This window comes from Protobothrops mucrosquamatus, unplaced genomic scaffold (assembly GCF_001527695.2).
Source record: "Protobothrops mucrosquamatus isolate PMUCROS unplaced genomic scaffold, P.Mucros_1.0 scaffold2575, whole genome shotgun sequence".
Classification (NCBI taxonomy): domain Eukaryota; kingdom Metazoa; phylum Chordata; class Lepidosauria; order Squamata; family Viperidae; genus Protobothrops; species Protobothrops mucrosquamatus.
Window position 1 is genome coordinate 116,965 of NW_015388632.1, and position 27,376 is coordinate 144,340.

A 27,376-nucleotide genomic window follows, 5' to 3' on the forward strand; every position below is an offset into this window, starting at 1 on the left:
TTGATGCACCCGGCTTGTGATGGTACTCTGGAATTCTCATCACACATAATAAAACCTTTCCCGATAAACTCATTGACTGACCAAATCCATAACAATGAAAAAAATCCATTAGGTATTCTGGTCTGAAAGCTTCTCTCAACAAGTTAGAATGGAAATAGGTATTTCAAGGACACAGGGTTTTTATAAATAGATTATAGAAAAGCTACTAATGCAATTACAAAAGGATTCCAGTGGCTGCTAGGTATCAAATACAAGCCCAAGGTTTAAATTTTTGTAGCATTCAACTGAGGATGAGGAAAATTATTATCATTTGTCCATGCTCTTAGCACCTGACAAGAAACATTTACTAAATAGTGATTTGCCACCTACAAAAGGTGGCCACCAGTTTTAGAAAGTGAGATTAAATCTATTATAAGAAGTCTGAAGAACAATGAAGCTCCTGGCAAGGGTTTTCTACCACATGAGCTATTTAAAACATATTCTGACTGGTATATATGAGCTATTTATATGATGCAGAACTGATTTGGGGATTCAGATATTAAACTTGTCTTGATATGTGTCCAATGGATACATTCATTTTTCTTGTTGCTGTATGAAGACAGACATTTTTATAGGTATATGTGTATATATATATGTATATATATGCATATGTATATGTATCACATATATGTACATATACATATGTAACATATATGTACATATACATGTATATGTATCACATATACATATATACGTATACGTATACGCATGTATGTATGTATGTATGTATGTATGTATATATCACATAGGCTTGCATGTGGTCTGCTGGGGAAAAAAAATCATTGGCTTTCTTTTTTTAAAAAAAGGATTAAAAACCTGAAATAAGGAACACTATTCTTATATAAATGGCAATGTGTATTCAAAATACATCTGGCAATGAATTCACCATATACCGGTACTTTGAATGAACTTCCCACCTACAATAGTGCATATCAGATTTAGCTAAAGTGCTAGGAAAAAGGCCTGATTTAAGCTTTTGTTTTGGGGTCTGGAACTATAACACTCAAATATTATTTTGTAATAACACAAACATTGCTTTAGTTTCTGCTTGTATACAAGATCGTTTTTTATATCCAGTTTGGTAGAAACTATCATTATTTCCTACTGTGGTTTTCTGCAGTGCTGTCTATATGGCCTGGTCAAAAAAGACAAGGCAACCACGATGACGCAATGAAAACTACCTGCTTTTTATGTTTTTCATGGTTGCCATCTTGGTTTTATTGATCAAACCCTAGTTCACTGAAGTTTATTGAAACAAGCCAGGATGAGGCAGAATTCAGTTAAACTAAATAGAATCCACAGTAATCAGTAGTTGAAAAATGCAGGCAAATGCCCATCATCTTCTGCTAGCAGGGGAGAAGTAATAGGATTGTGCAAGTTATACCAAATTATGATTTAGTGCTGCTCTAAATTAATGGTTTCATGCTTAATGTGTCAGAAATGAGCAGGAATAATCCTTTTGCTTATGCACTTCTCTATTCCTCTGGTAGGGCTGTGAAGAGTAGAAAGTGTTTGCTTTCATTTTAGAGTAAGTGTAATGTGTTTTGCGTTATGAAGATAACTATAATCTTGCAATAATTCAAAGAAGCAGCTCCTAATAGACAATTCAGGGGAAATTATGTCAATCAGTTGGGGCTTTCTTTGAAAGTTAGTTTTAGTGGCAACATGTTTAGAAGTGGTTTGCCATTGACTTTGTTCTAGGGCCAAGAGAGAGTAACTGGCACATATCATCCAGCTGCCAGTTGTTCATTTATTCAATTTGTATAGCCACCTAAAAATAAAAGGAGTTCCTGCGGATTTACTCCGCTAGTCATTGCTGGCTACAGGAGATGGCGTTCATCTCTATATAAAGGCCATTGAGCCAGCGCTGTCTAAAGACATTTCCACAGTTATGTGACCAGCAAGATGTCACAGAGCACTATTACCGTCTCATTGAAATGGTACCTATTTATCTACTTGCATTTGTATGCTTTCAAACTGCAGGAACTGGGGCAAGGTTAGTGGCACTCATGTCTCGGCAAGCCCAGCGTCTTAACCGCTGAGCCACCGCACCACCCATAGCCACCCACCCAGGCCAGGACTAAAACTCTGGTTTCCACATTCCTTCTCTAGAACCTTATCTATTAGGTCAGAGGTCCCCAATTTTTGGGCACCAGGCACCGGTTCCATGGAGAAAGGTTTTTCCATGGATCAGAGAGTGCATGGTTTTGTGTGCTGCCTGCATCCCATGGATGGGGCTTTGCTTGTTTGTGTGGACCGGTTGCTGGCATGCTGCGGACCGGGGGTTGGAAACCCCTGTATTAGATGAAATTGGCTTTTCATATACTGTAATATTAAATTCACTTGCAGATTTATTTAGAAGTTATTTGGTGGTAGTGGTGGTAGTGATAATAATAGTAGTGTGGGGAATGATGAAGTGTATTCTTCAATAGCTAGAATGAAGATGATAATATACAAATGCATGCCTATTATGATTTCCTGTAGGCAGTGCACGAAGATTAAAAAGTCTTTTTCCCCTTAGGCATACATAGATTTTATATAAAAAAAGAAAAAGAATGGAAAGAGGACAAGAAAAACAGATAAATTAAGTCATAAATTATTTATAAGCTAACCAAACCAAATGTTTTATAAGTTAGCTCTAGTAAGGATGTCTTTTTAGGCACTGTTTTGTATTACAGGCCTAAATTGTATATTAAAAATTTAAAGAACAATTAACCTATTCCAAAATGAAATCTGCACTATGCCAGGTATTCATTTGGTGGTTGTTACAGTAATATTATCCCTGTATTTCATTTTATTACAAAAGCAAGTGTAAAGAGGAAGGAGACGAATAAACCAAATCCAAACTTCTTTAGGATATAGTTATTTGCCTGAGAGGAAAAAAATAATGTACATAATAATAATAGTAATAATAAAAACAAAAAGATAATTGCACAAGGAGATACAGATAGACATCAAAAATTGAGCCAAGGCAAATACGCCAAATTTAAGAATTCTATACTGGTATTTTAGCATTTTCAACCTCAAGGCAGATTGAGTTTATTTTTATGGGTACAGCGATCGATTTTTAATAACAGAAGATGGTAAAAACATTTCACTTTCATATCGCAAATAGAAAATACAATTTTGTTTTGAATTTTATGATTAAATAGTGAAATGAATAAGCAATAAATTGCTTCAACTAATGAATAAGCCATCCATTGTAATCATAGCTTGAAAAGTGTATGCTTGTTTTTTTAAAAATAAAATTAAAAACGCAATGGAAAAATTAAGAGCCAGTGGCTAGGAGATTTAGATATTCTAAACTAGGAATCTCCAGCCTTTGATGGTTGGAAGACATATCTCAAAGGCCATGGGCACTCTAACAAAATGATGGCCTTGGTGAACTTGTCCAGTGATAAAAACTCATTTAGTAGAAGGCAAATTGATTGTATTAAATAAAGATGGGATATAAATCTAATAAATAATTTTGCTTCCTGTCTTTCCTAGGATGCTCTCTACTATCCCAGTTCCCCTATGTTTTGGTAGAAGGGGGGCAGCTAATTAGGCATATTTCCAAGCAAACAAAATATGTAGCCTACTCTACTGCATTTTTTTAAAAAAAGAATTCCCCTGGAGTCTAGGTGGTTTTCAGAGATTTTCTTGGAAATACAGCATGCCAAGCTTATTCTTTTGAATTGAAAGAATCTTTAAAAAGTGAAATCAGATGGAACAGAGAATCTAAAGTTGGCTTGTTGGGAACCCTGTTCAACACAGTATTTCTTAGCATTGTTTTGTGGCTATATATTGTGTGAATTCTGCCATTTATTTGCTCAGTTAATATAATTTGCATATGGTTTTCAGATTGTTTCTGAAGAAAAAAATGATGAGAAAAACAATACCAAAGCAGTTAGCTTTCTTTATAGCTTTTGCCAAAATAAAACACCCACAAAAACAAACAGTTCATAATTAGCAATAGTGTTTTCCCTTTATTCGATTGCTAAACAAATATTTAAATAGCAGAAACTACAGTTGTAGCAACATATCTTGAGGTGCTGGAAAAAAAGGGGGGTTACCCTGGTGTTCATCTCCTTTGTACATATTAGTATTGTTAGCATTTGTTTTATCTTTAAAAGGCTGGATTTGCCCTAAAACAAAATTGGAAACGTAACAACAGCAGCATGCATGGTGGACTTAGAAGATGTGCCAAGCTTAGAATCCAGAAACCAAATCATCCATGAGCCAGAGTGAAGCTGCCCACTCATATTTTTTTTCTTGCCTGCCTAGCAACACTATGGGAGGAAGGACTGACTTTATCTGGTTAGGCTATTAATTTTACACAGCTATTTTTAAAGTTTATGGCATTCAGAGATGCACTTCGAAAGTTCAAAACTGCTAAATTAGCTAAAGGACATATGCATTCATGATGAAATTATCTTACATTACTTAATAATGCTTTTGGGCTTAGCGGGATGTTGGAGACTATAAAACAACTTTCCAAAAAAGAAGAACTAAATATTTTAACATTGTGAAGGAAGTACCTTCATATGACTGGATTTTATATCTGGGAGTTATATGCAGTGACATTAAACACGGCTTGATGTATTGACCTGTTAGAGCAGGGGTCCCCAACCTCTGAACCATAGCCCACTAGTAGGCCATGAGGTGTTTGCATCCAGGCTGTGTAAATGGCGGGCTAGTAGGTGCGTGCATGGGCATTCCCACATGTAAGCAGAGGGTGAGCATGTGCACGTGCACTCCATTTGCGTGAGCGGCATGCTGCTCGTGCAAATGGATCTGGCACGTGCGTTTACCAGCTGCACACAAAGAACCATCCCCTCTCCTCCTGCCAGTCCTCAAGGCCGGAAAGGTTGAGGAACTCTGTGTTAGAGGTTGGCATAGCTTGAAAAAATTGCAATTCCATGCAAGGTTAGAACTAAGTGTGTGTGGGTGGGGGGAAAATCAGTCAACTTACAACTCTTATAATAATCTCCAACTTTAAATGATAGAAGTTTGAAAAGGTCCATAGCACAATGATTGTGAATTATAGAAACTTGTGAAAATAGGGGACAGTGACTACAATTTAATATAAGAAGTAAGGAATTATATAGGATGTCTTTAGGGAAAGGTATAGAATATAGCTGTGTTTGTAGAGACTGGTAATAAAATTTTCAGAAATACAGACTAAAAAAATGTGATGTACCTGATGTACCACTTTGGGGAATTAATAGGTCCCGGAATTTAAATTTTTAAAAGAACATTTCTCTTCCCAGGGGATAACTCTAGAAATGAAGATAAAAAAGCCCATTCAAGAGTAATTAACTTACTTATTCACTAAAGCCTATAGGCTATTGCAGAGAGTAATAATTGGGATTACAGAGAGTAATAATTGGGATTACAACAGCAATCCAAAAGGAAAACAAGTTGAAATACAAAGGAAAGAAGATGAAAGTAAAAATCACCAGGAGATAAAATATTTTTAAACAAATTTGTTTACAACAATTTTCCATGCTGATAGTCTTGCTTCTTTTTAGGGAGAACTATTGAATGCCATCTGGTGGACTTTCTCTCTAGAGTAGTGAACCTTCCTATGATGGAAGTAGCCCTGGAATGTTCTCTCTCTTGAAATTTATTTTAACTATCATTTGAGGAAAGGGAGACCCTTTTTATCCATACCTTTCTGATCATTCGGTTATAAAAAGAGGTACCAATGGCACTGTATAGCAGTCTGTTTAAAGGAAAGCCCTAAATACCATATTGCTTGATCTTGTTGAAGGAGACAAGTTGAAAAAGATGGTACACAATTGTACTGACCATTTTTATAAAAACCAAATACATGATAGAAGAGTCCATCCAAATAGTATGCGTGAAATATAATTACGGTTGTGGGCAACATTTTGGCACTATTCTTCTCTGACTCCCCCCACCCACCCACCCATCCTTTACCTTGCCAGTTTTTATATCTGGAAAGATGAAGGCAAGGAACCTGGTTGGCTTCCTGAGATAAGAGAGTACTGGGGTTCATATATCATACTGTAGTATAGTTTCTTTGCATCTCCCATATTGTTATGGATGAGCCAGCTATTATGATTTAGTGTTATATGCAAATCGTTGTGACTCATTCCACCAACTCTGGTAAAAAAAGGCTTGGCATTAAGTGTGAACTCAGCCACTGTTTTGTTGCATGGAATACTTTTGGAACATTTAGGAACATTTGGAGTAAATCCAACATGGCTGTGGAAAACCCACAAATCTTTTGAAACAGAGGTAATTCAAGATTTAGGATGTGGCTGAATTTGATGTACATTGTGAAAGATGCTAATGCACTTTCCTGTCTTGTGACCTGTTTATTCTTGTCATCTTCTCTTGGTCTCTGACATGTTTGTCTGACTCTCATTGTCATCTTTAATGTCATAAAGAGACTTTCCAAACAAGGATACCATTATTTTAGATAGTGTGATGCTAAGTTATTTGAGAGATCAATGGATCTCTAACCTACTTTCCTTACCTTTCCTTACCTTTCCTTATTTTTTACCTACTTTGTTTCTAAGCTGTCCAATCCTGAATGCTTTGGCTAGCTACTGAAGGCATTGCTTGATCCAGAGATTCTGAAATCTCAAATGTTTACATGTTTACTAGGTATGATAAACATCTAACAAGCTTAAAAAGGACAGCTAGGATAAATATCTACGTTTTTTATAATGTCCTTCACATTCTGCATAGAAGATAATTTGCATGACTAATTCATCTATCAGCAAAGAGAAGGAATTAATTTGGAATTCATCAGTAGGTATTTTTATATATGAATTTGTCCATCATTCCATACTTAATTTTGCCAATGCAGGCTTTTGAGTCTGTGAGAGTTTGTTACACATACAGACTTCTTTAAAAATCCGACTGTAGCACTAAACAGATGAGCAAGGAATCCAATAAGCAGTTGCCAGTGCTTAAATTAACAACATTTTGTCATTTTAATAAGCTGTCACATAAATCCATTTACAAAAGCTAGCCTTCTGTAAAAGAAGCAGATATCTGCACAAGGAAGATAAGGCTTTTAGAGCCTTGGCAAAGAAGGAGCATGGGTCTCTCTAAAGTAAATGTATTGCTGGGAAATACCCATTGAAAGCACTTCCTTGCACATTGTTTTTAATTGGTGAAGTTGCCCATCCAAACGTTGAATCCCTACTTTTATAAAAATTTGTGAAGTTGTACTTCTTTGCTGATTGTGTCATTAAAATACTTGTTATGAAAAATGCTATGGCTATAGTCCGCTTCAGTGCTTTAAGACTGTTAGTAAACCAGAAAAAAATAAATAATAAACCATTAAGGGAATATGATGTTCTTGAAGAGATTTTCGCTATGCCTTGGAGTAGCTAGTAGGAAGTTGAATGTTTTCCACTTTTTTTTTTGCAAAAGCAAATGTTTAGTTGTCTTTTTAGTCAGTCAATGGAGAAGTTAGCAGTAAAATGGCAAGTTGTGATCGCCTGATACCTTCTTTAACAACTGCAGCAGAAGTGAGGTTGTAAAACCATTATGGTCACATAATGTTTTGTTTAGTGACTTAGCATCACTGAGGGATAGAGCTTGTGGTCATTAAGTCAGGGCTATCTGTACAGCAGTTCAAATATTTATTTACTTATTTAATTATTACAATGGCTCAGTTTCGTGTTCTGATCAAACTAATTAAAAAAAGTATATTTCACATGTAGACTAGTTGCGTCAACATGCTGAGAAAAGAGAACCTTTTATCTAATCTACTTGTCAAGGTTACTACTTGCCAAGGTGGGCTGATGGGGTAACATATTGGCACTTTGGAATGCAGCTTTCTGCAACTTTGATGCAGAAATTATTTATAATTTGGAAGATTGATTCATATTGCTGTTGGAACCACTAAAATACTCTCTGTGTGACCGATTTTATGCATTAGATCAGCGGTTCTCAACCTATGGGTCGCGACCCCATTTGGGGTCGATTGACCATTTCATGGGGGTCGCCAAGCAAGGCTGTCCGCCATTTTTTCCCCCTTTTCCGGTGGGTGCCTTACCTCCCTTGGGCTGGGCCAGCTGGTGGTCGGCCTGCTCCGTCTCTGCCGCTTGCCAGCTACGCCTCGGCCGGCGCAGGGGGTGGAAGCACGCATGCGCGGCGCTCCCGGGCAGGGAGAGTCCTCGACTTACGACCGGTTGGGTAGTCCTCGACTTACGACCGGTTTAGTCCTCGACTTACGACCAGTTTAGTCCTCGACTTACGACCGGTTTAGTCCTCGACTTACGACCGGTTGGGGGTCGCGGCATTAAAAAGGTTGAGAACCACTGCATTAGATTCTTGTTGTAAATGAACATTCTTTTATAAACCTCTATTAAAAAATGGTACCTTTTATTATGCCATTGAAATTCCTGTAAAAATAGGCAATAATATATTTTCATGGTTTATGATTTTAAGTACATAGCGAAGAGGGGAATACTAGTTCCCCCATAGCAGAAAATAATGTTTAAAAAATTATTAGTTAAGGATTAATCATTTAGTGCATAACATTAAGATGTAGTAGAAACCACAAGCATGTTTCATCCAAGGACATGACCAGATTCACTTTTATGACTGTTTTAGGATGTCATTAAGCAAATATATGGCCGAAAGTCCAACTCCAACTTATCCAATGGACATTTTTTGCCATGGGTCATAATTTTTTTTAATCCTTTATGCAACTGATTGTATGTCAATAATAACCTTCTATAGTAGACATGTCAAACACAAGGCCTGGGGGCCAGATGTGGCCCGCGAAGTGGTTTCATGTGGCCCGCAAAGCCATCCTGGAAACCGTGAGGGAACGGTCCCCACTACCTTGGCCCTGGCCCTGGCCCTGGCTGCGTTTCTTGACTGTTTTTCTCCCTCCCTCATCTCAAATATTTTCCCACCACTCTGTACTTAAGAAGGAAGAAAGGAAAGAAGGAAAGAAGGAGAGGAAGGGTCTGAGGGAAGTCCTGCCTTAGTCCAGTCCTGCTGCCCTTTTGCCATCCCCTTGCCCCCTCCTCCTGGCCTATCCTGGGGTCTCCCATCCTGTTGCTAAGGAAGTTTTGGATACAAAGCCGGGTCTCCTCCCATGGAAAGGGAATGGGCCTTCTCTGACTTTGCCCTCATACCCATCATGAGCAACCTGACTAAGGAGAGCAAGCACAGCAGCAGCAGCCTTGAGGAGGAGGTAAGTGCAGCTGGGCACCCCCTTGGGGAAGTGGGGCTGGGCTTGGTGCCCCAGGTGCTCGAGGGCCAGGCTGGGCATTTGACCTCTGCTGCCCAGGGCTCTGGGAAGCCCGCGCCACCATCCACCTCCCCCCACATGGCCTGAAAGGCACTTGCCCTGGTCCCACCCCCTTCTGCCAGAGACCCTCAGATCTGTCCCACTGCTGCCCAGGCCCCCACAGGCCCCCTTGACGTGAACGATGTAGAGCTGGCCACACCCACTCCATGCCCACCCAGTAGGCCGCACCCACCCTGGCCACACCAACCCGGCCCCCCAAGGGCAACCGCAATGCTGATGCAGCCCTCAATGAAATTGAGTTTAACACCCCTGTTCTATAGAAACTGTGCTTATCATTGATAAATAAACTTAGCTAAAATTTGCTAACTATAATAGGTGAACTTAAGCAAAGTTCCACAGGATACCATATATTTCCATCACAGCTTCACCAGCTGGAGGCATTATATACAGTAATAGTAGTTTTGATACTTAATTATCTTAGCTTTGATACACTAAGGTTGCATTGTATCAGGTACTTTTACAGAAACATATTTAAGGGTTTTTTTTGTTGGTTGGTTTTTGCAGATAAAGTGTAAGGTTTTGTTTTATTCCTTTACAATATGAGATGGACTATATTTGTATTAGGGTTATGCAATATTATAAAATTAGGCACAACAGGATAGACCCATACATGCAAGAATTTCCCATACAGCTAGATAAGAATGTGAAATACACAATGGAATATTTCATTATAATTATCTCTACATAATTTACATTTGTAAGCATTCATAACATTAAGATGAGGTCTTTAAACCACTGAGTGATTGTTTGAAGACAAGTCTCTTAGAACTCAGAGTGGCATGGAGAGTTTATTTTCCTTGTTCAGATTACAATATAAGATAATAGTTCAAAAGAATGTAGACATCCAAAAATATTAAATCTCATTTCAAACTTAATTTAATAACAGTAATGATTTCCTTTCAGAATATAGCAATGCTGTGACATGACAGAGACATTTTAATGAAGCATTATTCTCATGTCATCTCCAACACAGTAATTTATGAATTTTTGTGCAAAATAATGAAGTCCAGTGTCCAAAGTACATTATATTGTTGCTGTTGAATGAACCATAATGTAAGACCTATTGATTTTTTTTTTTACATAAATGCTAAGGCAGTTTCTGTTGTTCAGACAAAATGGGGATCTACAATTGTTTGTCCCATTCATCTTCAAAGATTTGTATATCAAACTGATTTTTCAATAAGTGTTACTTGTAAAGATGAATTACAGGCTTTTTTTCCTGAAAATTTAGAAATCATTTCTAATAATTTAGGTGTTTCTGAAGCTAATAACATCGCTTATCTAGATTCAGATGTAAGTATGTTATAGTTGTCAATTCAGTACTGTCAATAGGTAGTGACAGACAAATGATATTTATCTTTTACCATACAAAAAGATAAAACACGTTTAGATCTGGATTTAGCACAAGAAAAAAAATCAAAATGCAATTTTCCAGATATATCATATTACAATTTTGGAACCATTGCAACAGTACTAGAAAATAACACTGGACCACATTTTTTTTCAAAAGTTTTTCTTCCTGAGTGTATCACATAGAGCTCTTGAGAAAAATTGAATTAACTTTTAATGACTATAATATATTTAATGACATAAAAGTTCTGACATGAAGCATGGTTTCAACAGGGTTAAAAATGTTTTGGCTGTTGATTTTTGTTTGTACTCTTGTTGCAAGGTCCAATAATAATCAGCCAGCATTGATGGATTCCATTTGCCCTGATACCATTTTTCCATCTGAAAGATGACCATGTTCTTTTGATCAATAATGCATTTCATTTGTCTAAATTAAAGCAGACTATCAAAACTAAACCAACTTTCTACATTCAAATTGGTTTAAATCTATTTGATGACTTGTACGTATGCAAAAATATAAAAATCAGAATAATTAAAAAAAATAAAACTGATTGGATCACCCTCATAAATGTTTCATTTTCCTATCATGATTGCCTTGGCTTTGCTAATTCCTTGACAATATGTTTTATATTATTTATTTATTCAATTTACATGGCCACACACCTCAAACATATGCTGTGGGCGGTTAACAAAGAATAAATGAATAAATAAGCCAGGAAGCCAATAACTTAGACTTGGCTCTGTAAGATGCAGTCATCCATCATTCACACTAACTGCTAACCCTCCTGACATTACAGCCTTTCTAGAGAGATTTTATAAATTGCAGCTATGCCACACTAGAAGATTTAATATTAGAGTAGGAATGTATTCGATTAGAAATCAAGATAAGATCAAATCTACAAATCTAAAACTGCAAATCCTTTCTGTATTCTGTATTAAGGGCAGGCAATGAGATCTCATGGTCTTTTTTTAATTTAATTTTAATTGTTCACTTAACATCAATTCACATTTAACTGATTTATTCATGAAAATGCTTGAATGACATAATGCAGCCACAATTACTTTACTGAGGATATAAGCTTAATTTTCTGTCTTTGAAAGATTTATCTTAAAACTGAGATTTATGTTCACTGGATTGTGCTTGTATAGCTTAAAGTGGCATTCCAATGCCTCTTTAGCTGCTATTGAAATTGCCTTTCCTCTTTGTGAGCTGAATTCTTTGTCAGTTTAAAATATCAGGGAGCACTAGGATGCAGTCTCAGTAGTAAAAGCTACCATAATGATAATTTCGAGAGATGATTTCTATTTACTATTAATATTTTCAAAAGCTCCATCACACAGTAAACCAATTGCAGGACTGGCTAAAACTATTTGTTACCCAAGTACATGTATGTTAGTGGTTGGACACAACTGAGTATAATTTCTGGCCATAAGAAGTCAGTAAGCATTTGGCAGAATTCTGATTGGACAGGGACAAGAGTCAATCACTGAGACAGGACGTATGGAGTAGAAATAAGGCCATCCTCCTTTCCTTCTCATAGTAACAAAGTCCTTCTTCTCTAATCTGTCAGTTAAGATTCAAAGAGTATCAGATGGGTACAGGAAATGAAAGGTTGGTTTATATAAAGTCTTTGGCGCTTGAGCATGAGCTTTGCTTAGCAACTACTACTAAACTCTTTTAAATAAGTACCAGATGACTGAATACTCATTTCAGGAATTAGGTATTGTGACATATAGATGGAAATTGAAGACTAAATAGTCCTTGGAAATCTCTGGGAACTTTCTGTGAGGGTAGGTGAGAAAACTATATAGTACGTATAGTCCTTTGTGCTTTGTATATATAGATGCAAATATCTATTGTATGTGTTTTCCTTGTGGACATGCCTAGTAACTAAGTCTTAATTATGTGTATTTTTTTTTCTTTTGCAGATAAGACATGGATGCATACTCCTGAAGCTTTATCAAAGCACTATATTCCTTATAATGCAAAGGTGAGGTGTGTGTCTGCTAACTTGTTTCTACTAACTTGATAGCTAGCAATTGTCTAAATCATATTGTTGTTGTAATTAGTAAAGACTTCATTCTTTCAGGGGTAATTTGTTGGGTTCATATGGCAAAAGAAGAGAAACAAAGTGCAAGTGGCATCTTGTTTTTTTTAAGCAATAAAAGAATATGGGAAAGGTTGAGGTAGCTCTTATCAGAGTTTGAACTGATACTGCAGAAGACTTTTGAAATTAGGCTGAAGGCCATTTTTATTTTTAGGACCAAGAAATATCCATTCATAATATTCAAACATTTTTTCATTTTCTTTCATAAGATATGGGGTTCTTGGTGCTCTCTGAGTTTCATTGTTTCCTTGCAGGCATTTCATTACCTAACTAGGTAACATCATCAGTGTTAGAAGGGGTTGTTTCTTGAGTGGGCTGTTTACTGTTTGTTTGTCTTAGTTGGTATTGCTTTGATTGGGATATTGTATATTGCTTAAGTGTTAATCTAATATTAATCTTAGTGTTAATCTCTGCTTATCTGGGTGTTGATTGTTGGCGAGGAGGTGTATTGGTATCTTTGTTTCCTTATTAGCTTTTTGATTGTCTCTTTTGAATGTTATGTAGATGTTATTTATCCCTGTGTGGCCATGAAATTTATCCCTATGATGGCTGGTTTGTCTGAGTGTCATCTGAATGGTTTGGTCTACAATGCTCACAGTTTCCCCAGTTGAAACTATGGTTAAGTCTGCCCATATGTTGTGCAATTAAGGAGTTTTCATCTTCTCTTCTGACTGCTGTTTGCTGTTCATGCATGTGCTCTGCTAGTTTCCTGCCAGTCTATCCTACATGGTGGTTATTACAGACTTTATACTGTATGTTGTAGATGAGTCCTGTTTTTTTTTTTTTTTTTTAGTTCTAGGCTACTGGGTCTTTGATTTACTTAAGATGTTTTTCTGGGCTTTGATGGTTTCTGTCCTTATAGTGATGCAATGTGGTTATAATAATCTGTTGGTGGTTTCTGAAATGTTTTTGATGTATGGCAGTATTATCCTTTTAACAGCTTGTGTTGGTTGTGCAGCAATGTGTCGAATGTCCGGGCATTTTTTGATAAAGAGGCATGAGTATCCATCTTGTTGGAAGATGTAGAGATGATCCTTTTTCTGACGTTCAGGGTTGCTGCAGTGTGTTTGTGCTCGTCTAAATCAGGGGTAGTCAACCTTGGCTCTTTTATGACTCGTGGACTTCAATTCCTAAGCTGGCTCAGGAATTCTGGAAGTTGAAGTCCACGAGTCATAAAATAGCCAAGGTTGACTACCCCTGGTCTAAATAATGTTCTTGCACAGCTTCTCTTGTGGGAATTTGGGCTGTTACTTTGGTAGTGGAGCAGTTGGTTGGTGTGGGTGCTTTTATAATAGACTTGTGTTTCTAATGTGCCATCACTGCCTCTGCTGATGAGGATATCAAGGAAGAGTATTGGTGTTTCTTCTTCCCTTGTGAATTTTATTCTCTTGAATATGCTGTCAATAGATTCATGAGTCTTCTCTTTTGTAAGAATTACTAGTCCTCCTTTGACCCAGTGCTTCCTACTGCCTATCCAGATGGCAGAATGAGCAATAGATTACTTTTTTACAGCATATAAATAATTATCCTATTCAAAGTTATTGGGCAGGAGAGGGTTTAATTATCAACCCTTCCATTGTAGCTATTTCCATACAATCAGTAGCATAGTTTTCTTACTTTTAATATTAAAGGGAAAAAGCTCTATTGATCAGGATTGTGGGAGGGGAGGCAGAACTTCAACTTCCTTTTTTTTTGCTGTTTGAAGCACAGAAATAAATCTCATAATCAAAATGTTGAGGAGCAAGGAAGCTTCAATTGCCCCTCAAAGAGTCCATTGGTATACAGAACAAAAACTTTCAAGACTATTTGGAAGCTGGAAGAGAATGCAGTCTCCCCGTTTGCATGAGAGAAATTAACATTCTCAGTGGGGAGAGTGTCTTCAAAAGCCAGCTTTGAAAGATTCATTTCCAGTCTCTTCCTCCTTATGTGCTATATTTGGATAGGAAAATGTCATGCATATATAATCTTTATGGACCTTTGGCTGATTATGTTGGAAATGATACTGCGATAAATAAAAATGTGCCTGGCGTTAAATAAAATATGTTGGCACTAGAAAGTGAAGGTTAAGAAAAAAACATCTCATTGACAGTATTTTCTGTCGTGCACATATCATGCATATTAACCATTATCAATAGAAACCATCTGCACTCGCTGTAGAACTGGAAACTGATAGATAACCACAGATATAGGATCAACTGATGAGTTTGAAATTGCAAGAGTTCACAGAACTCTTCCTACATTCCAAGTATTTCAATAAAATGATATTTGTACAGTATTAAAATTATTAATATTGTGTTGTTTAGATAACCTGGAGTTTTGATTTAGGATATTGATATAAGTATGCAATTACTTGACTTTTTATACAACACCGAGTGTAACTTTAGGGAAAAACTGCCGCAAATGGCATATAGTCACGCTGGCCACATGACCAGAGAAGTGTCTTCGGACAACGCTGGCTCTATTGGCCAAGAAACGGAGATGAGTACCGCCTTCTAGAGTCAAACACAATTGGACATAGGAAACTTAAACTGATTACTTAGTATTGAAAGCTCCATTGTATGATTGTTATAGGTGTGCATTATTATATGCATTTATGTATATGTATAGATAGTCGTCACTTAACAACTGTTCTGGTTCTTTACAGAATTTACAACAGAACCACTACCACCCTCTGAAAAAAAACCCCATATTTATGAGTCAATTTGAAAGTTATGGCCGTTGAAGTGCCTCTGCAGTTGTTCACCCTTACGACCAACCACAGGGACACTGCAGTCCCCCTCTTATCTCCCCCACTCATCCCTTCGGGTTCCACAGGCCTTTGGCCAACTCTCAACCTGGCCACTCAGCCACCCAAGAGAGCCCAAAAGCTTTGAAGCTGCCAGCCTGAATAGTGGCTCTAACAACTTGTAGGCTTTGGCTCCTTTGATGTCCATAAACTCCACAGACAAATGGAGCTTCCTTAAAAAGAAACAGAGTCCCCTGCAGGCTTGTGACAATAATGCCTGCTTGCAGAATGGTGTAAAGTTGTCAGGAGGCAGCATCTATAAGAAAGCTGAGCCTCATGTGGCATCAGTTGGGTGTCTCTGCAAAAAGCAGAAAGATAATTTGGGTGCTCTGGACCCTGGAGATGACTGGGAAGCAGGCTAAGTCCTGCAAATCTTTTGGGTAAGTGTGGATGAGTGTCTGTGTCTGCATGTGTGCCCATGTATGAGAAAGAGCAAGCGTACATTGTAACCAGTTTTTTGTTACTTTAAATTCACTGGATCTTTATGTATTCCAAAGAACTGGTTATGCCTCAGGGTGATATGAGTGTGGCTGTTGACCAAGTGAGTGACCATAACCTGAACGTGTGAGCACATGTAAGGTCTTGTTAAGTTTTCTTGTTTCTTTTTGATTTTTTTCTGAGATTATCCCTAGTTAGAAAAGTTGAGGTTTCATTTCGAATTTTAATTCCAAAATTTTCTTCATTGAACTATGTTTATCTTTCCACATGTGATAAAACGCTCCCTCGGTTTCATAGAGTTGTACCAATTTTCCTTTTATAACTTGTATGTTTTATTTATAGCGTTAGTCTGTAATTCTCCCCATTGCTGTGATGTAACTGTTTTTTAAAAATATTTTATCCATTGTATTGTATGGTTTTTCCTTTCTTCTGTCTGTGCATCATGTCTAAGTAAAATTTTATATATGTATTCTCACAGGTGATGGATGAGTAAGAAATTTTTTTTCTTAAAATTCTTCTTACCTTCTTGAGGATATGAGGGGAAAATACGACAATATTTCACTTTTATCTGTATTTTTAAAGTTCACATTTTGTAAGAGTCACTAAAATCAATCATAAATAGTATTATAGCAAAATGAGCAACTATTTTACTATGGAGTACTGGATCAGGCACTGAATGCAACATTTCTCCAGAATTTGATTTCATGTTTAAGATGCCTTTTCAAAACTACCAGTCCTCAAATTCACTATGTCTATTCAGAAGAGAAGATAAAGTACTGTAATTAATTTAGGATCATAGGAACCTTAAGTATAACTTCAGAAATATAGAAAGACAGTGTCCAAATTAAATACAAAGCTAACATTTATAATTTATGAAAGTGCATGTTTCATATGTAACCATGATCTGTTTCTGGGAAGTATACATTATAAATTTATATTGAGTCCCAAAATAGTTGGTTAGCTTCTGATTTAATCAACCTATTATACTAACAATCTTCTTGATTTTTTGAAAAGCATACAAGTCTGTGTTTTATAGAAAATTGGTTACAGGCAAACAACATCTGGTACTTGGAAAGCACTTAGAAATAATGCTGCAATTATTTTGGCAGACATAGGCATAGTATACTATGATGAAAGGGAGATTGGATGGTAAGAACAATGTTAATGTATAATGAACATTCATTGGATGTTTTGCTGCCAAACTAAAACGTGGTCATGAAGCTTAATTAATTCTGAAGCTTCATAAAACTTATTCATTGCGCAGTTGTACCATTTCAAATGTAAGACGTGGAAGTATCTGAATGCATTGCTACATAAAATATCTATTATTTCTGGGGTGCAAGAAACAGTCCAATCCGATTCAGGGCCCTAGTCTGGAACTGCAGAAATAGCTTATTTTGGTCAGGTGACCTTGAAGATAATAACTAAATTTAAAGTAAGGTAATTAAGAACAAAAAGTTTGATTTTACACAAGGGATATGGGTGCAGAATAATTAAAACTTGTTTTCTCATTTTTCACCAAGTTATAGGATGAAAATTGAGAGAAAACTAGATCTCAACATAAATAAGGTGTGCAAACATGTCTAGAAGCAGTGCACATGGGACAGAATTTGGACAAATTTGTAGTTCCTATGGGAGGTAAGATCCATATGTTTTAGGCAGACAGATTGAGGAGTTTTTATTGCAAAAGAAACAATTGTTCTTACAAATAATTGTTTCCTTTGCATAAAGACTCCTCAATATTGTGCTCCTTCTGAAATATGTATAGTGAAAGAGAATGAGATGGAAATATAAATGATTATGTACCTTTTAAAAATAATTTTAGTAGATTAGATTAGCTAATAAATACAGTATACACTCATGAGTGACAAACAGGTGAAAAAGTATGGATATAGATATTAACCACCAAGATTTCTCCATAATCTAAGATGCTATGATTCAACAATCACACAGTCATTCTGATTCTTACTGGTCCAGTATGTTCCTTTCTCACAATGATGTTTAGTACAAATTGCTAATGATATATTTCTTCTTTTTGGTGAATTGGTTGTAGCTCTGTTCTTTACAACATGCTAGAGCATTTCGCAACAAAGACTAGATCTCACTGAGGTCCAGAATCAGAACATATGGTCAAGTCCAGCTATTCTTCCATGGATAAATGGAAATCTCTTCCAAATTCCCTCTCTCCATTTTAGGGACAAAGCTAAGATTGAGTATTTTGGAAATCAATTATTTGAGTATCTATCTTCTGATTTACAGTGGAATAAAGATATTTGTGCATGATTCAAGTGCTTCAGTAGAGGGAGTTCTTCATAGAATATGGTTAAGGCATCACACTAAAGCTGGGAAATGTGATTTCTAGTCCCACTTTAGGCATGAAGCCAGCTTAGGGTCACTTAAGGTCACTCCCTCTGAATCCTAGGAAGTGGACAATGGCAAACCAATTCTGAAAAAAAGAAATAAGAAAACTGCATGGACTAATTCCGGCAATCGCTGGGGGTCAAAAACTGACCTGAAGGCACACACACAAGAGAAACACAAATATTTCACAAGCAAATGAAAAGTAATGTTTAAATTGAGTACACTGCTTGGAGGAACAGTGTATAGTTTTCATTGGCTTAAAGGCTATAGTTCCATTATATGACAGGTTAGGGATCATATTCCAAAGTAGGCAGAAACAAGACTCAAAAGAAAACTGGTAAGTAAACACTGGAGAAAAAATGAAATAGAGAACAACTGGAATATCTATGGGTGGCTGCGGGAAAGAAAAAAACAGGGGGGATGAGAACCACTAACGCTCACCACGCTACATAAACCCAGAAGTCTAATCTTTTGCACTCTTAATTTAGAAGAATGGAGATGACATGAAGAAGACACTGATTTTTTTTCCATTGTACTATTTCTTCTAATTAAAGAATACACATAATAGAAGGATCAATGTAAGAAAGAAATCTTGCAGTTATCTTTCCATCACTACCACCATCCTTTTCCAGTCAAACTAATGACAGTAGGATGGATGGGCTGGGATTTGCACTGGGAAAAGTTTACAACAGGACCCAAAGGTGCTTTTTCACGAGGCAACTGGACTTTCTTGTTTTTCTTGAAAGACATTTTGCTTCTCATCCAAGAAGCTTCTTCAGCTCTGCCTAGATGGTGGGGAATGGAAGGATTTATATTCCTTGCAAACAGCTGGTCAGTATAAATCCTTCCATTCCCCACCATCTAGTCAGAGCTGAAGAAGCTTCCTGGATGAGAAGCGAAATGTCTTCAAACACAAGAAAGTCCAGTTGCCTCCTGAAAAAGCATCTTTCGAACAACCATGACCTGGATGATTGAGAATTTCCACAGACGTTCACAATGGGACTACTACTCTTGTTTTTAAAGTGTGTTTCTAGAATGGAATTTAAAAAATGCCATGCCCGGCCTGTTTTTTCTCTAGCCAAAGTCATTATCAGGACAATGAACAACTAGAATAAGCTGTTTTGGTGGCATCTTATGCAGAGAGATGTGCAAGTGATTCGTTTCTTCAATCTTCATCTGCAAAATCAGTGATATTTAATAGTTGCTGGAAAAAGGAGTGAGCATAGAAACATTTGATTGTATATTTGTGTTGATATATTTGTATTGTATTTGTGTGAGTGTGTGTGTGTGTGTGTGAGAGACAATTCATATCTCTATACTATTCAAAGAAATCCACAGATGTTCCATACGGTTTCATCCACATAAATTAATGCAAATGATAATGTGTTTTTACCTAAAGGGCTTTTATTTTTTGGATATAGCAATTGTAAAGAAAAAAATAATCATCAGTGGAGTTTCTAAAGACATTTTCACTTTCCATGTTAGTGTTAGTTCAAATACTACTAAAATTTTAAACTTATCTTGTGAATTCTGAATTTATATTTCAGAACTTTTGGTATTTTTAGTTATTGAAAGGCTGTCTTTGTAAACTGTTTAATTTCTTTTGATTTATTAGATAGGAATTTTGTTATAGGAAATATTTTATGATATTTGATAATAGCCCTGCATTTTACTCTGAACAATATTATTCAGTTCCACTCATATGAATTAAAAAAATAAAAGATGTTGTTTATAAGGCTCATTCCCCATATATAGGAATTATTGTCTATTCCTCCATAACACAGGAACTAAGAGTGATGTTCAGTTGGCTTAAATTGGCTGAAATTCACTAAAATCAAATATGCTATGTTGAATCATATAGGTTATGAACTGCAGTACAGGGAAATGTTTTTTAACTTTATTACCTTGGTTGTAACTTTAAGCCACAATCTGGTCAATTAAATACCATTAAACATCTGCTTCTCTCTCCCATTAAAATCAATAGTGTGGTAGGCTGTCATTTTGCCCTCACAAAAACTAATATATCATTGTTTTTAATGAGACACTAGTTTTGTATGTACAGCAGGGCTTCTTGAACCTGGCAATATCATAACCTTCCTAAAATGATAAATGGATTTTTATGCTCCTTCATGGAAAGAGAGAGAGAAAATGAGATAATGATAATGAAAAAGCTGTTCATGGTAAATGGTCAGTGTATGGCTACATCCACGTTTCAAAACTCTTTGTTTGTTTGTTTTCCTCTTATTTTGTTTGCATAAACCTGTTGTGGACAAATGCAAGGAAAGTGAGAAAGAACTTTACCTGCTAAACCTGATTAGATTTTACCTGTAAATTTGTTGCAACTTCCTGGAGTGTCATCACCCAGTTAGAGAACCCCTGATGCATATCTAGGGAGGACCAGATGCAAGACTCTGATGTTAGCTTACACAGCCCCAAATAAGTCTAGTACCAACTCATTCCTGAATCTGGAGCTTGGTTCGGATAAAAGAGTGCATTCTGTTTGGAGGTTTCTGCATGTGAGCTGTTCATCTCCTCTTAGACGTGAGTTCCTCTCTTCCTTTATTTAACAGTCAAAGTGCTTCAGGGCTCAGCTGATGCACTGGGTGCTCAAGCTTTATCTAATGGAGCACTCTATAGAGGTTCAGTTCAGTAAATTCCTCACATCACATGACTGAGCAGGGCCTTCTCCAAGCCTTTTTTTTTTTTTTAGAGTGGTGAGGTATGCTAGCCATTTGATTAGTTCCATTTTCATATTTTTCTGGCCTTCCTTTCTGGTTTGGGAGGTCCCCAAAGCAGAGCACCTGTGGAGTCCAGCAGTATCCCTAGGTATCTCTTATTCTTTTGACCACAGCAGCCTTGTGCTCAGGCAGCTTCCATAGTATTCTCAAAAGCACAAATAAACTCCATACTGACAAATTAAAAGGAGAACTTCTTCTATATATACTCAATATTTCTGGATGATCTTCTTTAGTTGGTACCTAAAAGGCCCTGTGTCCATGATCTTCCCATTTCCCCCCACAGGTTTTGATTTGGATAGCTTGTGAGAAGAAGATGGTCAGATACTGAATCCAGTGCTTACTCTCTTCCTTGTCATTGGGACTTTATGTAAATCAGCAATATACATAACAAAGCTTTTTTGCTTTGTGCATTGGCTTTGTTCATTTTGGATGCCACTCTAGTATGAAAATTTTTGGACTGGATCTCCATGATTAGGCATATTAACTCCATTTCAGGTGAATAGAAATCTGACCCATTTTTGTTGTTGTTGTTGTTGTTGTTCCTTGGTCTCTGCTGATAGGTGATAGCTGATGTCACAGAAAGGATCAAGAAAAATTATTATAGTACTGCAGCCCTGTGGATTCAGTTTCTATGGTCATTACTCTATTTTACTAAGGATCCTATTTAGGTGCTTTAGGTCCAGATCTTCTGAAACACTCAATTGCCACTTGCATCCTTTGGATTAATAACTTTATAAAATAATCCATATAATTGCAACACGATAATTAACTTAGAAAGAAACTAATCAAGGAAAGAAGCAACCTAGAATTAAGGAGGAACTTCCTAACAATGAGAACAATTAATCACTGGAGTGCCTTGCCTCGAGAAATTGTGGGTACTTCATCGTGGAAGTTTTCAAGAAGAGATTGGACAGCCAAATGGTATGGGGTTTCCTGCATGAGCAGGGGGCTGGACTAGAAGACCTCCAAGGTCCCTTCCAACTGGGCTTTGTTCCTGTGTAAAAAGCAGGTCCCATCCTGTAGTCCACACACCAAAGTTCTGGGAATGGAAGAAGAGAATGCTGAAGTTTAGAAGAAAGTAGAAACTTGTTTTTCTTTATATCCAAAGTGTGTTTCATCTATATTCTGCAGTAGTCTGGTTCAAGATAAAGGATGTTTGCTTTCTATGCCCCATTCTGTGCTATAAAATCAAGCTGTAAAATCATTAAAAGTTCAGGGAAGAGCTAATTAGAAATCTTAATTCAAAATTATTTGTACTATCATTCATGTGTTTCAAGCATGATAATGTTCCTAGATGAAACAAAACTTAAAAAGCAATTGTCCAAAAAATGGAATTGAGTCTGGAATTCAATAGCACAAAAATAGCAGATTCTTCAGTAATTGTTCGTGGGGGGGGGAGATTGGCTGTGTTAGACAATCTATTTCTGATTCTGATGTTCATGTCCTTTTCTCAGCTCGGTTGAGAGGGATGAACTCAAAATGTATTAGGATCATTACCTAAATGATTGTTCATAACAGTTTTACATTTTCCAACAACTCCCATGAGAGATCATTCTGAAATAAATCCAACTAATATTTAATATATAAATGACATTTTTTAAATTAAGTAATATCTTTAACTATTGTAGCCTAACATTCTATTGCAATTTCATTGAATGTTGTACTTTTACAGGTAGTCTTAGTTTAGCCAACTACCTTGTTTAGCAACCACGACTAAAAACCTCACATTTACAATGTAAAGCAAAGCAAAACTGAAGTAAGATTGTAAACACAATCTCAGTTTCATTTAAGGGTTGCTTTTGTTTGCTAAACAAGGACCACCTGTACCTAGAAAACTAATACCAGTGATGCATATTATTGGAGCTTGTTTATACTTGACAGATAAAAACATTATATCTATAGCTGCTTATTATGAGCAAGCTCAGTTCTTACTATCAGTTCTTACTCTTACTCTTCTATATAGACTGCATTTGATCACAGCAAAAACATTAATATATTCCTATTTACCATATCCAAAAAGTATTCTAAAGCAAACTATATTTATTTGTTTTATAGTTTATATTTTTTAAACCACACATACACTCACAGGAAGACAAAAGAGACATAAGATACTGTGCTTCATAAATATATATAGTTGCTGTTTCCTGGAAGCTTTAGTACTGCTTTATCATCTTTTGAGCCTGGTTGTACTCTCATTTTAGCCAAACTAATAACCATCAATTTCCTAGAAGCAAAATCATGGCTCTGATGATCTTATCACATATAACGCCTTAAATTATTCCTGAAGCTGAGATCATATTTAATCAGGATATTTTCTTTTCATGTGTTCTTTAAAATCGATGATTCCCTTTGCTCATTGGAAGCATATCAATTGAAAAATGTGTCATGTATGTGACACATCATGAAATATGTCTCTTGTAGCTTCTATGTTATTATTAGAATGCTTTTGAAGATTCAATATAAAATATTGATGCAAGCCCAGTGCATTTTGAAGATAATAGTTTTAATTATGGATGGATTCATTTTCCTCTTAAGTTTCCCAGACTTCTTGTTACTCACAGTTTATGTGTGTGTATGAGAGAGAGAGTGTGTGTGCATGTCTTGGTTTGCAATGAATATACCAGAGTGGACTTACTGAAAGAGCTGTCCTCAACAAATATTTGGGGGTTTTCATAAATATGTTTTTTAAAATAATGGAATACATTTTAAAGTCCACTCAGGGCTGAATTCATACATAAGACAGTGTCACAAAACAGTTTTTCCTCCATGGCATGACTGCTTGTATAGGAAAACCACATACAAACCATTATTTTTCTCTATTATCACTATATTACCACCCTATCACTACTATGATTTCCTTTTCATCTTAGAAAAGAACCCTGTAACTCACACCCTAAGAACTCAACGTATTAGAGAAAGATTAAGTTGTCTTATACAGATGTATCCTAACTGAGTTCAATTTCTAAGTACACGTTTACAAGATTGTGTTTTTAGTGATTTATTTGTTGTAAACTAGAGCTTTTTGCTGTTGTTATTTTCTTAAAAGTTGGAAGAAAAACAACATTCTTGTATGTTGTACAAGGGAAAAAAATCCATATCCAATTATTAAAAACCCTTTTAACTTTAATAGCAACTCAGTCTACCTGAGCAAGGATATCTTAGAACCTATCTAAATAAATGATACTTTTCAGATGTGTCAGTAACTTTTGCTCGTGCTAGAAATTTTTACAGAGCACTTTGCAAAAACTGCAGGTTTAACATACAAAAGCTACAGTCCATGATGAGGTTAGGCTAGCAAAAACAACAAGGAAAAGTATTTAAGTATGTCAGAAACCAAAGGAAAATCAGAGAGCTAGTAGTCTGGCAGAACTTTTCAATTTCTATTTTCCATCTGTTTTCTTTTAGAAGGTGAATAAACTCTTGGTTAGCCCTCATTTTGCCATGGAGGAGGGAGTGTGAACTGAAGCTTGAGATTGGCAAGGAGCTAATCTAAATGAGTTTAAGTCTCCAGGGCCACAAGAACTACACTTTATGGCATGGAAGAAACTAGTAGAAGTAATTGCAGAACCATTATCTGCTCTCATTGAGAAGTCCTAGGGAACAGGTCAAATAGAAGGCTACTGTTGTTGCTCTTATTTTCAGAAAAGGGAAAAAGCAGCACCTAGGAAACTACAGGTTTATATACTTGCTATCGATATTGGACAATGTCCTTGAGCAGATCATTGAACAACAAAGATTTTGCTTCCTTTGGGGTATACCTTACAGATTTTTGACCGCTAATCATAAAAATTACCTGAAATTTAACCTATCGTGTACCATTTTAGAGCCATGGTGGCAGAGTGGTTAGAGTGCAGTATTGCAGGCTAATTCTGCTGACTGCCAGCAGTTTGATCCCTAACTGGCTCAAAGTTGACTCAGCCTTCCATCCTTCTGAGGTCAGCAAAATGAGTATCCAGATTGTTGGGGGACAATACGCCGACTCTGTAAATGGCTCAGAGAGGGCTGTAAAGCACTATAAAGCGGTATTTAAGTCTTAAGTGCTATTGTTAAGGGCTATTTTATAGAAATCTTTCTGCAAGCTGCTTTTGCAATGTACATCCTTCAATACCTGTTGGCTATGCTGCACACATGAAAGAAACATATACAAACATGGAACTGTTGTTGAAGCACATCGAATACACCAAGTACAATTGAAGTATCTATGGTGATCTAAAAGTAATGGCTCTACTGTTTGGAATGCAACTCAGATATACCAAATATTTTGTTACATATGCAAATGGGATAGGTGGATACCATATGAACCACTTGTTGTCCAAACAAAGATATTTCTGCATCCATATCACATAAAACTTATATTGATGAAAAATTTTGGTGAAAGCAATGAACAAGGAAGGTGAAGGTTTTCCTTATTTGAGACAGATATTTCCAAGAATAACTAAAGCCAAGATTAAGGAAAGCATTTTTGTTGGTCCACAGATCAGATACATCATCAGTGATAAGTGGTTCAAAGATCTGTTAGTGAGACTAGAGAAAAATCACCTGGAAAACATTCAAGGATGTTTTTGAGAATTTTCTTAGCAACTACAGAGCATTAAACTATATTCAGCTAGTAGACAGACTTCTCACAGCATACAAGACCATGAAACACAACATATCACTGAAGATTCATTTTCTGCATTCACACTTGAACTTCTTTCCTGAAAATCTAAATGCAGTCTATGATGAACATGGTGAAAGTTTTCACCAGGACATTGCCACAATGGAAAAATGGTGTCAGGGCAACTGGAATCCATCAATGCTGGCTAACTATTGTTGGACATTGCAGTGAGATTCATCAGACACTGAGTACATGCCATGTGGAACTCATGCAGCATGTCAGAAACTATGTTATTAAATACTTTATAGTCATTAAAAGTTAGTTTCATATTTCTTAAAATTCCTATGTGATACAGTCATTCTAAAATTGTATTTGTGTTCAGTTTGAAGGAATCTTTACCATAATCACCAAAAGTTTTTCAGGAAGCAAAACTTTTGAAAAAAATATGTTGTCTAGTGAATTATCATGCAATCTGTAAGTATTTAAATAGGAATTAAGTATATAACAAGAGCCAACATGGATTTCTGGTAAACGTGTCATGCCAGAATAACTTTATGTCCTTTTATGGAAGAATTACTAGCCTGAATGGCTAGAGAATTGTTGTGGATTTATATATTTTGATTTCAACAAGGCTTTTGCCATTTTATGACTTTCATAAAATCATCAAACATCAGTTTGACAATTCAACTATTGAGTAGATCCACAATTAGTTCAAGGTTTGTACTTAAAGCAGAGGTCCCCAACCTTTTGGGCACCAGGGACCAGTTACGTGGAGAGAGGTTTTTTCGCAGACCATAGGGGAGGCGTGGTTTTGTGTGCTGCCTGCATCCTGTGGATGGGGCTTTCCTTGTTTGTGCAGACCGGTACTGGTCCACGGACCGGAGGTTGGGGACCCCTGACTTAAAGGGTAGTTATAAATGGCATCAAATCTGCTTAGAAAGACATATTGAGTGGAATGTCATCGGATTCTGTGCTTTTCCACATTTTTATAAATTGATATGGGTGAGGGAGTTGAGGAAACACTTACCAAATTTGCAGACAATTCAAACCTAGGAGAGGTGGCTAATACTTGAGAGAAAAGGGAATGAATTCAAAAAGGGTTAGGCTAGAATGGTAGGCATAAACAGAATGTAATTTAAAGCTTGCAGAAGAGAAGTTGAGAGGACATAATAGCTGTCTTCAAATATCTGAAGGGCAGTCACATTGTAGAAAGTTCAAACTCACTTTCATGGGCTCCAGAGAATAAGACTAGAATAATGGGAGGAAACTTGAAAGATGTAGACACAGATTAGGCTTTAAGAAGAACCCTGAATGGTAAGAATTGTCAATCAGTGCAATAGGAATAGGAACAGAGTTATTTGTTCCCCTTCACTGGAGGTTTTCAAGCAGAGGCAGGGTGGCCATCTATTAGGAATGGGATAACGCAGGGGTAGGCAACCTTGGCTCTTTTATGACTCGTGGACTTCAACTCCCAGAATTGCTGAGCCAGCCATGCTGGCTCAGGAATTCTGGGAGTTGAAGTTCACGAGTCATAAAAGAGCCAAGGTTGCCTACACCTGGGATAGTGTATCCTGCAGTGTGCAGGGAGACTTGATCTCTCTTAGAATTCTTTTTTTCTCTAAGATTCTATTTTAACTTTTGGTTATTTGTTGTGGTTTTGGAAAGTCT

The 27,376-nt window shown here is 36.6% G+C and overlaps 1 protein-coding gene across 1 annotated transcript in view; it reads left to right on the plus strand.

Moving 5' to 3' along the window:
* Positions 1 to 27,376, plus strand: part of GULP1 (GULP PTB domain containing engulfment adaptor 1) — a 63,135-nt gene that overhangs the window by 1,697 nt on the left and 34,062 nt on the right. The window contains exon 2 of the mRNA XM_015825261.1: positions 12,611 to 12,672. Within this exon, the coding sequence (XP_015680747.1) occupies positions 12,611 to 12,672 (62 nt within the window). The remainder of the gene's footprint in view (positions 1 to 12,610; positions 12,673 to 27,376) is intronic.